This window comes from Camelina sativa, chromosome 15, assembly GCF_000633955.1.
Source record: "Camelina sativa cultivar DH55 chromosome 15, Cs, whole genome shotgun sequence".
Classification (NCBI taxonomy): Eukaryota; Viridiplantae; Streptophyta; class Magnoliopsida; order Brassicales; family Brassicaceae; genus Camelina; species Camelina sativa.
Window position 1 is genome coordinate 867,743 of NC_025699.1, and position 11,881 is coordinate 879,623.

Here is an 11,881-nt window from a genome sequence, read left to right on the forward strand (position 1 = left end):
ATGAGCTACCTTTCATGTGCCACGTAGAGGAAGACATAGCCTACGAAACGTCCACAACATAAATTTATGTCATATATCCATCAGCAGGTCAATGTAATACACACATCAGCATGCATAATAATTAAGGGTTTTTTTTTCGAATTATTTTGGAAATCGTAAAAGATCCTTTTGGAATATTTAAAAACAAAGTTGTGGGGATTGTTTTATTATTGTATGGTCCCAGTCGCTGCTACGAAGAAAAATGATATTCGTTGATGTGTTTAGGGAGTCACATGGTGCATGCTTTCCCATTTTTAGTCATTTGATTGTAACTTGTGTCTAAATTTGCCTGTTTTTGCTTTTGTGGTTTACATTATTTTGTTACTTTTAATTCCAATGGATCATCAACCACCGTTTGTCTCAGCTAACGCGAGAGGTAAGGAACCATACTAGTAGCATTAGTCACGCCAGAATTAATTAGTCCACCTAAAAAAAACACTTGACCATTGTTATTTTTCTTTCACCTTATTCACTCCTACCTTTCAAGTTTAAACTACCTCATCAAACTGAGTCTTTGGACCACTAAACAAAAAAAGAAAATTATTGGTTTTTATCCCCCTTTTACCGAAGATTCAAATCAAAGTCCCCACTTCGTCGCCAGTTCTCCTGTTCACCATTTTCATTTTCTTCATCATTCAAGAAATCTTCTTCCAAAGGTTCCTTCTCCTCTCTCTGGATATTGCTATTGTTATTGTTATTCCCCCATCCGTTCATCAGCATCATCATCTCATTAGGATTCATGTTACGCCCTTGTTCTCCATGGTTCCCAATCGCATTAGCTCTCAACGGGTTACGAGCCATCATCATCTCAGCATGAGATTGTTGCGACTCTGCTGCCCTCGCTTGTGCCAAAGCCGCCATTCTTAACCTCGCCTCCTGAGCTTTCATCTCCATATCCAGCTCCGATTTCAGCTCAATACATGCTTTTCTCTCGTCCTGCAGCATAAGTTGTTCAATCATCAGCCTTTCCTCAGCTCTAGCTTCTCCATCGCTTCTCTTCTGAGTTATTTTGTTGAAAGCTTGGGTTTGTTCCTCAAACGTAGCCTTGAATTCTTCAAATTTGGCTGCAATGTTGTTATCCCATAGCTGACAAAGAGGTAGCGTCTTGCTTGTTTGGTCTGATTCAAGGATCTTAGCCTCCTCTTCCTCTGCTTCGTAATCTGCTACGACGTGATAAGGTAACAATCTGCAACAGAGATGGTAAAATAAACAAAAGAGATATTGTAAACTAGACTCAGAAGAAGAACCCTGAAGATGTAACAAAACCTCATAAAAGATTCCACATTATATTAAGCAAGAGAATAATAATAAACATATCATAAAATGCACCAATGAGAACCAGAAGATCTCTAATGCAGACCCACCAAAGCTAATATAGATCAACAACAGACACAAATATCACAGCCACAGGGTATTAAAAATAGAAAAATTTTCTGCAATCCCAAGAAAAATAAAAAGGTTGAAGAACTCCATTAATAAAGCATTGGCCTTTATGATAAAAGATGAATCTTTAAAGCTAACAACAACAACAACCAGAGAGATCAATAACTCAGAAAATCACTAAACTCAGAAATTTCAAAGAACCCATAAATCAATTTCAATTATGAATCAGACGAACCTTTCACAAGCGTCTTCGAGAGAAGCGAAAGGTCGCTTGAAATCGGGATGGCAGACACGCCAAGCGTCCTGGTAAGCAAATTGCATCTCCGATTGATTCGAAGGACGCATCAATTTCTGTTGTTGTTGTTGCTGCTGCTGCATCATCATCATCTGCTGCTGCTGTTGGAGTTGATGAAAGTTGTTGCCTTGTTGATTCAAATTAGGAGTAGGGTTAGTGTTCTGAAGAAACGGGTTAACGGGTCGGTTCTGGATTAACCCGGGAGGACGGAGATGAGGGTCGATGTTCATCGGAAACCTCGACATCGTCGCCTGTTGCTGCTGCTGCTGTTTCTGCAAATGCTGCATCAGAAAGAGCTGTTGTTGACGATGTTGCAGTTGTTGTTGTTGCTGCATTTGAAGAAGGAGCTGATGTTGTTGTTCTTGCAGCTGCTGCTGCTGCTTCGATTCCTCCATTCTCTCCCGTAAATTTCGAATTTTTAGGGTTCTTTCTGTGTTGCAAAAAACTGTTCTTACTACTTCTCCGCCATGACAATCGGATAAACTATTTGATATTTATATCAAAGCCCATTAAAGGCCCAACATGTTTTAACAACACACATGAGACAAGCCCTTTTACTAAATATATGACAAATAAGCCCATTAAGCTTTTTTTTTTTTTTTTTGGTGTGATAAAATACAACATCACTTTCTCATCTAGGATAGATATTTGCCTTGAAAGGGTTTTTCATGACCATTGTAATGAACTGTTGCTTCTCGGACATATCAACTTCTTCACCTACCACACATTTCCACTCGTATTTCCAAACCAAATTGGCCACATAGTACTCTAGGTGAAGCAACGAAAGGGCGTAACCGGGACACATCCTTCGTCCCGCTCCAAACGGCATCATCTTGATCTCGCGAGTTCCGGTCATATCGAAATCATATGCTTCCCCGTTCTCTAGAAATCTTTCGGGCTTGAACATTAGAGGATCCTCCCATATTTTCGGGTCCCGACCCATTTCTCCTACCATGAAGTTTATTGTACCTACTCCCACACAAAAAAATATTAATTACATGTTGGACCACATGGGGTATTTGTTACATATAAGAGTTTCAACAACCATATCATCTCTAAAAAAAAACTTAAATGATGATGATACAAAAATATGACTAACCTAAAATCATCTCTTACTATACTAATACTACTAATCATTCCAAAATTAGTGCATACGGATGATATATTAGTATACAGTATAGTAATGTTTACCTTGGCGTGGAACGAGGAATCCACCCAAAACGGTGTCGTGTGTGACCTTATGGTAAGACAAGTAGTGACCAGGAGGGTATCTTCTTAAACACTCCAAGATCACAGCTTTGAGATAACTCATCTTCCCTAAATCCTCTTCTTTGATCTCTTCTCGATCATCTGCTTCTCCGGCCAAGACGCTCTTCATTTCCTCGTATACCTTCCTCTGTATCTCTGGATACTTCACCATGATCGCCATAATCCACTGCATCTCCGTTGCCGTGGGATCCGTAGCTGCGTTTAGAAATTCTGAGCATAGACTCACGATCTCTGATTCACTCAGCTTCCTCTTATTCTTCTTCTCTCCTTCTCCTTCCTCCTCCGTCGGAATCTCTAGTTTCAGTAGCGTATCGACGTAACAGAGAACATCTCCGGTGTTTTCTTTGCTCCTCGCGTTCACGTATCGGAGTATGACGTCCTCCTGAGACTTCCTTAGTTCTAAGAACTCTTTCCACTTTCCCCGGAGCAAGAACTTGGTTACGCTTGGGAAGATGTTGAGGACGCTGAACTTGGTGTAGCTCATAAGCATCGTGTACTGAGCTTCTTCGATCTCTCTGATCTCTTCTCTTCTCAGCTTCTCGCCGAAACACATCAGAGCCAGTAGATAAAACATGGCGTGACGGAGGTGGTCTAAAGCATCGGAGACATGCCCTTTCTCTCTCTGCTCTGTTTCGAACAGATCAACGAGAATCTCGAGTGACCACTTCCTCGACGGCGCGTGTGCTTTCACCCGCGCCGGCTGGAGGATTTCGGAGGTGAGGTTGCGGCGGAGGGTTCTCCAGAGAGAGCCGTAGACGGAAGAGTGGATGTCATGTTGGTTGCTTGTGATGACTTTGGTGGTGGGGAGAGCCAGAGGACGGTCGGAGAAAACGGCGCCGTTTTGGACAAGGGCTTGGTGAGCGAGTGATCTGTCGGTGACCCATATGGAAGGTTTGGAGCCTACATGGAGTGTTATGATTGGTCCGTGACGTGAGGCTAAGTCACGGAGAACGCCTTGGAAATCGGAGAAGCTGTTTTTCTTAAGCCAGGTGATGTTTCCGACGACCGGATAACGAGGCGGTCCCGGTGGGAGTTTGTGGGTTGGTGAGAAGAAGATGCGTTTGAGGAAGATGGAGAAGGTGAGAGAGGAGATGATGAGGAATATGATAGTGATGATCTCCATCGTTGCTCCCTCTTGCTTCAAATTAAAGCGTATATAGTGTTTCAATAATTAAAAGGTATGATTTCTAAATATATATATAGAGAGTTAACGAAAACTCTTTTGTTCGCATTATATTTTTCTTTGCATAATCTTACACCATTGATGTAACTGATCGTATGACTTTATCGTGCATGTCTCTGTACACTTGTAAGTTTTGTCCACCCAACCTGCCTGCCTAGTTTGTGGTGTATATCAAACAGAAATTGGAAAAATACAAGGTGAAATTTTTTTTTTTTTTCTTTTTTCTTTTTTTTAAATCAAAGACATACATATGTCATACATAGCTTAAACGTTTCTCTTGGCATTCAACTTATACATATTTTAAAACCGGTGTCAAATTATAACAAAAAAAATCTCTTCATAAATATATTAAACATCATACAAAAATATTTATAAAAACATAAAACACTTTATTTATTATCTATAAGTTGAATCATATTTAGCAAAAAAGTAGAACATTTTATAAAATCACCCTACTATCTTTCCTATCATGAAATCTTGATGATATCACCTTCTCATTTGTGATAGATTTTTTACGTTCAAAAATTAATCAAAGAAAGAAACACTATAGTTATATAGAAATTAGAAGAACCCAAACTTTGTATAATCATAAAATAAAGAAGAGTACTACACAGTTCATTTTTTCGTTAAATCTTTAATTTGGGTACAAAAATTAAAATTAAAATAGATTAATCAAATAATCTAATTAAGAATAGATGCAAATTTAAAAGCTTGATATAAATCTCAAAATAGTGTATGAGCGTACACACTGCTTCGTATCCTCGGACCTTTTTAAAATGGAAAAAGGATCGATTTAACTGTCACTATTTTTGTGGTACTGATTGGTAAACATACACAAAATATTACAAGTGGTACCGCTTTGATTTTTTACCAATCACAAAAACTTTACCAAAAACTTTATTAAAAGCTCTACTCTCAGTTTTTTGTACAGCTTTCACCTACAGCTCTTCCTTACAGCTTTGCACTATTTCGTAAAAGGTTACAGCTTCAGCTTACAGCTTTTATGTACAACTTTGGCTACATTACCAATCAGACCTTGTATTTTGTCCTGAGTCTGATTAACTAGATAGATATTATCCCAAAGAAAGGGAATTGACGACGACTGACAACAATGTAAACTGTAGCGTGTACGTTGCTGCTTTCTAGTTTTTGTTTTCTTTCAGTCGTGTAATGAAACCCAGAGCTTAACACTTTTTCAGTTACATCGTAAGTGTCTTCATTCAAAATTTTGGCTTGCTTTTTCATTATTTTTTCATTTAATTTTAATTTTTAATCATGTTTTAGTCGTTGATAACAATGTCCCCATAATTTGGTTTAGACAGTCTATTATCATGTGGCGCATGATATATATATTCCATTGTGTTGTGATTCGTTCAAACCTGGAAAAGAAAATAATGAAATTATTGAAAAAGGAATGAAGAACAAAAGAAGAGAAATGTGAGTCGGTGACGAGAAGAAACAAACAAGAAGAAGTCAACAAGGATTTGTCCTTTGGTTAAGAAATGGATTGTTTGATATATTTAGGCCCAACATAATAATATCTTTATGGTTTAGTTTAAGCCCATTCGGCTAAGTACGTTATTGTTATTTCGGGGAAAAGGGCCATTTCCGACCGGTATAATGTTAAAAGTGCCAATTTATATATGTACAAACTCTGGTGCCAATTTTTATCTATACTCAAATAAAATTCAATTTTCATACCCAATTATAAAAAAAGTGTCCGATTTCAAAGTCAAAATCAACAAATATTAGTCAAAAGCTGACTCAGATGATACATATTAGATGAAGTGGCATCGTATATTAAAATGACGTCGTTTTGATGATGTAATTTCGTTTTTTAAATAAAATGTAAGACTCTGGATTAGAACCCGGGTCCATCAAAGAATGAATCAAAGCTTTAACCATATGATCCAGCAGCTTTATTCGAAATATTAGGGGACTTTATTGTTTATAATCATATTTGCCCGTGAGAATCTGTCTCCTCTTCGTCTTCTTCTCTTTTTTGGCATCGTTAATGGCTGCTCCGCCGTGGTTCATTCTCCATCTAGATCCGCCTCTGTTGGTCCAATTGCTAATTGATTACATCCATCGTGGTTTTCCAAGATTTGATTTTTTAACTTTTTGATTCTTTAAAAATTTTGAATTTTGGAGATTCTATGTTCCTCTTTGATCACAATTATCATTAATTAATCATTAGGGTTTTTGTTTTCCAGTAAAAATTAAGGAATGAGTAAGGCAAAATTATGATGCCATTAACGATGTCAAGGAAGAGAAGAAGAGGAAGAGGAGGGAGATTCTCGGGGGTGGATAGGATATAATTATTAATGTTCCCAAGTATATCGAATGAGGCTGTTGGATCATATGGTTAAAGGTTTGACAAAAACTTAGATGGACTTGGTTCGAGTCTGGGGTCTTGCCTTCTTTGTTTTTTAAAACGAAATTACAGCATCAAAATAACGTCGTTTTAATATACGATGCCACTTCATCTAATACGTGTCATCTGAGTCAGCTTTTGACTAATATTTGTTGATTTTGACTTTGAAATCGAACACTTTTTTATAATTGGGTATGAAATTTGAATTTTATTTGAATATAAATAGAAATTGGCACCGAGAGTTTGTACATATATAAATTGGCACTTTTAACATTGTATAGGTCGGAAATAGTCTTTTTCCCTTGTTATTTCTATAAGTCATGTGAGTTTAGTTAAGTGGTTTGTTGCTTTAAAGGTGGTTGTGTAAGGGCATGGCCAATGGAGTTTACTTAACCACAGTTGCTCTAAATAAACAAAATAAAAATATTAAAAAGCTAAGAGAAAGAAAATACAGTGGTGCTCAAAGTCCTTCTGGGATAATCGTTTCTCTCCCTGTTGCAAATATATTAGTTTCTGTGATTGGTCCATCTCTAACAAAAAATTAAAAATATAACTATACAATTAAAATATTATTATTTTTGTATTTTTGAGTAACGCTCTCCATTTCTATCGCTGGAGATGAGCTGAGCTAAGAGAGTTGTTAGACCATCATTACTGGTGGTTCCTTCCTCCAAATTTTCTAATTAAAAATTAATAAAATAATATAAAAATGAGAGAAATGTAAGAGAACGTTGCTCAAAGTACTTGAGGAAGAAACGTTTCTCAACTTTTTTTACACATGTCAATTTCTTATTAGTTAATATTAAAATATTAATTTTCTTTTTTGAGCAACGGTGAACCGTTCTCCCGCTAATGATGCTCGTAGTAGTTTTTGCTGGTGAGCTTAAACCTAAAAGTTAATGATAAGTAAGTCTAATGGAAGTAGTTAATCTAGAGCTTTGAGTAAGAGAAAGTGAGTGTATAAGACTTGCTATGTAATCGTTCGTGTAAGAAAAGTATAGAAGCAATATGAATAAAAGTTAAGTTAAACTTATTCCACAAATTCTATAATCATAAAATCGTAAACAAAGAGTTATACAGTATATCAAGAGTTCAACACACTGAATAAGTGGATATAAACTTGCTATAAGTATGTGATTATTATACACACGTTGTTCCATGAGCAAATTTAGATCCAAGCAAGTTAACCCAAATGAATTGAGAGGGACCAAGTCTAGTGGGAGTACTTATTGGGTTGCTCATGTTTTTTTTGTAGAACCAAATTTTAATTAAAAAACTCAAAAATTGGCTCACTAAAAAAAGAAACGTTTATGAAATTGCTTACTGAAGAAACGTTTCTCCTACTGTTAATATACCATAGACAATTTTAATTGGTTCAGTTTTATAAAAAAAATAAAAATATAATTGTACAATTAAAGTATATTTTTTTCTTTTGAGAATCTCCAGCCATTTCTCGGTTGGACATGCCCATCAGAGTGCCACAATCAAAACCAATAGGAGCCGTTATGGAAAATAATGTCTTCGTGGTATGCAAGTATTCAACCTTTAAAACTTCATTAGTCTTTAATTTAATAATTGACTAAACTGATCAATAATTTTACCGATAACGTAACGTCTCGATTAAGCTCTTAGAGAGGACATAACAGACCTAAGGATTTTGGGTTTACCTCTTAAAACATTAACCACGCCACGTAGCTCTGCTACGAACCTCTCCATCGCCCGTACCGGCAAGCTAATCGCCACAACGTACGTAGAAACTCACTCCCGTAAAACCTGCGATACCGGCCTTAGCGTTTCCACCGTACACCGGCTTACCCCACGGCCCGAAATCAACTTTCCCTAAATCAAAATATCGCAAATCAGATATTATGTAGTTCCCCGCCAACACAAACATAGGCCGACCTCTTGTCGCCATTAGGGCTGTTACCGAGCGGACGTAGTCCTCCGTTACGCTGGACTTCGTTTCTTGTATCAACCTCAAAGCAAACTCAGGCGGTTTGTCCATAAGATCTCTTGCTCTCGCTATTGCCGGGGGAATGACGAACACGTTTCCATAGTAACCCGTCGGTAGCGGTGGGTTACTAAGCTTGGAACGCGAGTTGATTATGCAAGTAAGTCGCATCTCTGTGTTGGGATCAGGATTCAACGCGATTGTCCGACAACGCCATAAAAATGACGACAGCGCTTCAAACGAGGTATAGCGGAGATCATACGGAAGGAGTCTCCGTATGGCTGAGATCTCTTCCGCCCTAAAGAAGAAAGACCGGCTAACCAAAGGTTCTCCTGCCGCTAACGCATTGCTTTCCACATGATCATCGTACTCACGGTGCGTGTGGGTCACACGCGCCTCGGAAGCACTCACAGTCAACAAATGTCGATCCCATACGGTACGGGTAGAACCGAGGGGGCATGAAGCCCACACGCCAACTCGCATAGTGATTTTAGAAAGAGGGAGAGACCGGCTCCATCGAACATGGTGTGGTTGAAACGGAGGGCAAATATAAATCCCCGCTGCATTTCAAGCGCGTGACCTGCATGCCAGTCTCGTTTCATATAATCTAACCATTATAAACAAAATATATAACCTAACATTAATTAATTTACCTGGAAAAGAAGCAATGGAGTGTTGAGCACATCGCTCGAACCTTCCACGTCAAAGAGAAGCTCTTCAAAGCAAGGGAAAGGAGGGAGAAGACCATCAGCTTCCTCCAACTCTGCAAGCGCCACGTCAGCTTCAGCCTCGATGAACAAAACGCCTTCACCGGTACAGTCCACTGCGAGTTTCCGGTTTGATAGTTCCCGGAGCCTACCAGCGAGCGGATAGTAGTAAACCAGCGTGTCGGCTAGCTAGGGCTTTCTTTATCACTTTGACCGGATCGAGATCAGTTGTAAGATTAGGTCTATAGAAAAATATAACCGGGATTTGAAATCTTAGCCCTTGTTGGTCATCTATGTCGGAGAGAGGCTTGAGCTCTCGTGGCGTTGGTTTAGCCGTGGTGATTAGCTCTGGCTGCCGGCGATGCACCTTGAACGAGAGACCGGTGGTGGAAGATGTCGGCAAAGACACTCGATGGTCCATAATTTGAGACGTACTGTCTTCAGTCTTCACCACACAGACATATGGACTATGTAATGTTATGAGATTTCTTTTCTTAACGGTTGGGTATAAAGATCTTTTATTGGACACTGGAAGCAACATCTTTTTAATATGTACTTTCCCTATATTATTTTAGCCCATATTTGTAATCCTAGACTTCCCAGTACACACAGTTTAATCCTAGTACAGTAGTACGCATGTTTCGTTCAATCTTTGTTTGGCACATTTTTGAACAACAGTGACATATGAAAAGAGTACCACCATTCATTCAACTAGCTCTTAAATGATTTAACAACTTCCACCAGTCAGATATTTTTGTAAATCATCTACAATTAAACACAAGCATGTGATTGGCTGTACTAATTGGGAAAGGCACAATAAATAAGATAAAGACTTATTTTTGTCTGTGTGTGAAACAAAGCTTTTGAATTTTTACACTAGAGAGAATAAACCGACATTATAATCCTTAAAAGCTGTTTGGTCCCCACTCACATTATACAGCAATTTGGCGAGGACTCCAGCATCTCTGGAGATCTGTGGGTAAAAATAAACATGAAAACATTGGTTCTTTTTTCAGGTCCGGGGAGATCAAAACCCAATTGAGATAATGAGAGAGATATGAAAAGGAGGAGAGGAACTCACATTTGGCCTAGACTTGCGAAATCAAACCCGGGATCAATCTCTTTAACTATATCACTCGGGGGTTGTCCGCATTCTTGCATCTTCTGCATGATCTCCATTATCTTGGCTGAATTGTTCGGTTCATTCTCGTAAACCACATTGAGTTCTTCGATTAATTTGTACTGTTGTGAATAACGCTTGTAGTCTTCTTCGCTTAGACTTGCTTCATTCTCTTTTAGCCATTTCGGATATCTTGCACCGATCTCCTTCATTGGCTCGTGAAGGATATCTTTCGACAATAGCTGTTGCATCATTGTTTCAACTATTGATTCCAAGTCCTAAGCAAAAAACAAGAGGGAGCGTCAAACAAAGCCACAGATACCACCAAGTAGATAATGAGCTCCATATAACCTCAACATAGCATAAAGAACAAAATCTATCAATCAGCGACCATTCTAACTCACTGCAGCTAACTCATAACCTTAAGTAAAAGAGCACAAGAAGAATCACACAGTACACTGTTCTGCTAAAATCTACTTGTAGTAGTGAAGTAAAGACGGTTTGCAATAGATATAATATAACAGTTTCAAGTTCTCATTCGATAGAAGTAACAGAGTGAGGGTATTATATTGTACCTTAGTTCCAGCAAGATCCTCGAATTGCTTAAGGAAATCTTCTACCATACCATCATCATCAGAAGCTGGTTGCTGCTTAGAAGAAGAAATGGATTCCAAACCTTTGACAGTTTCCCTAGTTTGTTCCCTAAGCTTATCAAGAGCTTCTGCAACATGATCATCCTCTTTTGAAACTTTCTGCTTTCCTTTCTTCTTGCTTCTCATATCTGGTAGTTCCATTCCAAGACCTTGAACTCCACTTGGTAATGAACTCGTCTCTTCCTTCTTCTTCTTCTTCTTCTTCTTCTTCTCTTCCTCTTGGGCTTCCCTTTGATTTCTACAACAACACATCCCATAAACGATTCAAATTCCTAGATATCTCTAACTTGGGAACTGAAAGCCTCGAGCTCAACCAAAACATACATATATACACAGAGCTGAACAGTGACTAGAATACGAAAAGTTTGAGACTTTGAAGCTAAAACACATATAGGAGGATAAAGGAGTAACCTTTGAGAAAGATTGAGATCTTTGAAATCATCCAATGCACCTGAGAGACAAAAAAACCACAAAGAAACCCCCAAAATTCTCAATAAAAAACCCTAAAAGACAAAACCTTTCAAACAATCATGTCAATATATATGGGCAGGGAACACAATTTACATAGAATTCGAGATAACTTACTATCGAGAAGCTCGTCTAAGTCATCGGTGTGACTGTTCGCCATTTCCTTACGCGTTTCACTCACCCCCTCTCTCTCTCTCTCTCTCTCTCTCTCTGTAGCAATTCACACAGATGGAGAGAAAGATTGACAGAAGAGGAAACCTTCTTTGGGTTTTGCTTTGTTAGGCGGTGCGATTTGATATGACCCACGCTTCTTTCTTTGAGTTGCGGTGAAGCAACAAGGACTCCATCCAACGGCTGAGATCACTTTTTCAATTTTATTATTATTATTATTTTTCCGGTAAAGCAAAATTCACAAAAAAAAAAAAAAAAAAAAAAAAAA

The 11,881-nt window shown here is 38.3% G+C and overlaps 3 protein-coding genes and 1 pseudogene across 3 annotated transcripts; all 4 read right to left on the reverse strand.

The window, feature by feature from the left end:
* On the reverse strand, nucleotides 430-2,180 carry LOC104744438 (putative uncharacterized protein DDB_G0271606). Its single transcript, XM_010465494.2, has 2 exons — nucleotides 1,658-2,180; nucleotides 430-1,225 (listed from the first exon to the last, which is right to left on the reverse strand). Exons 1-2 carry the CDS (start codon nucleotides 2,110-2,112, stop codon nucleotides 601-603), a joined length of 1,080 nt encoding a protein of 359 aa, XP_010463796.1. The 5' UTR covers nucleotides 2,113-2,180; the 3' UTR covers nucleotides 430-600.
* On the reverse strand, nucleotides 2,192-4,222 carry LOC104744439 (cytochrome P450 89A9-like). Its single transcript, XM_010465495.2, has 2 exons — nucleotides 2,909-4,222; nucleotides 2,192-2,686 (listed from the first exon to the last, which is right to left on the reverse strand). Exons 1-2 carry the CDS (start codon nucleotides 4,107-4,109, stop codon nucleotides 2,349-2,351), a joined length of 1,539 nt encoding a protein of 512 aa, XP_010463797.1. The 5' UTR covers nucleotides 4,110-4,222; the 3' UTR covers nucleotides 2,192-2,348.
* Nucleotides 7,926-9,757, reverse strand: LOC104744441 (annotated as a pseudogene).
* LOC104744442 (peroxisome biogenesis protein 19-1-like) lies at nucleotides 9,968-11,759 on the reverse strand. Its single transcript, XM_010465496.2, has 5 exons — nucleotides 11,560-11,759; nucleotides 11,386-11,425; nucleotides 10,897-11,212; nucleotides 10,283-10,599; nucleotides 9,968-10,174 (listed from the first exon to the last, which is right to left on the reverse strand). The coding sequence occupies exons 1-5, from the start codon at nucleotides 11,600-11,602 to the stop codon at nucleotides 10,129-10,131; spliced, it is 762 nt and encodes a 253-aa protein (XP_010463798.1). The 5' UTR covers nucleotides 11,603-11,759; the 3' UTR covers nucleotides 9,968-10,128.

Coding starts and splice junctions, on each gene's coding strand:
- LOC104744438 (XM_010465494.2), bottom strand. CDS start 2,112: ATGGAGGAATCGAAGCAGCAGCAGCAGCTGCAAGAACAACAACATCAG. Junction 1,226..1,657: donor CTCGAAGACGCTTGTGAAAG/GTTCGTCTGATT, acceptor TCTCTGTTGCAG/ATTGTTACCTTATCACGTCG.
- LOC104744439 (XM_010465495.2), bottom strand. CDS start 4,109: ATGGAGATCATCACTATCATATTCCTCATCATCTCCTCTCTCACCTTC. Junction 2,687..2,908: donor ATTCCTCGTTCCACGCCAAG/GTAAACATTACT, acceptor GTGTGGGAGTAG/GTACAATAAACTTCATGGTA.
- LOC104744442 (XM_010465496.2), bottom strand. CDS start 11,602: ATGGCGAACAGTCACACCGATGACTTAGACGAGCTTCTCGATA. Junction 11,213..11,385: donor GATCTCAATCTTTCTCAAAG/GTTACTCCTTTA, acceptor GTGTTGTTGTAG/AAATCAAAGGGAAGCCCAAG. Junction 10,600..10,896: donor AGGATCTTGCTGGAACTAAG/GTACAATATAAT, acceptor TTTTTTGCTTAG/GACTTGGAATCAATAGTTGA.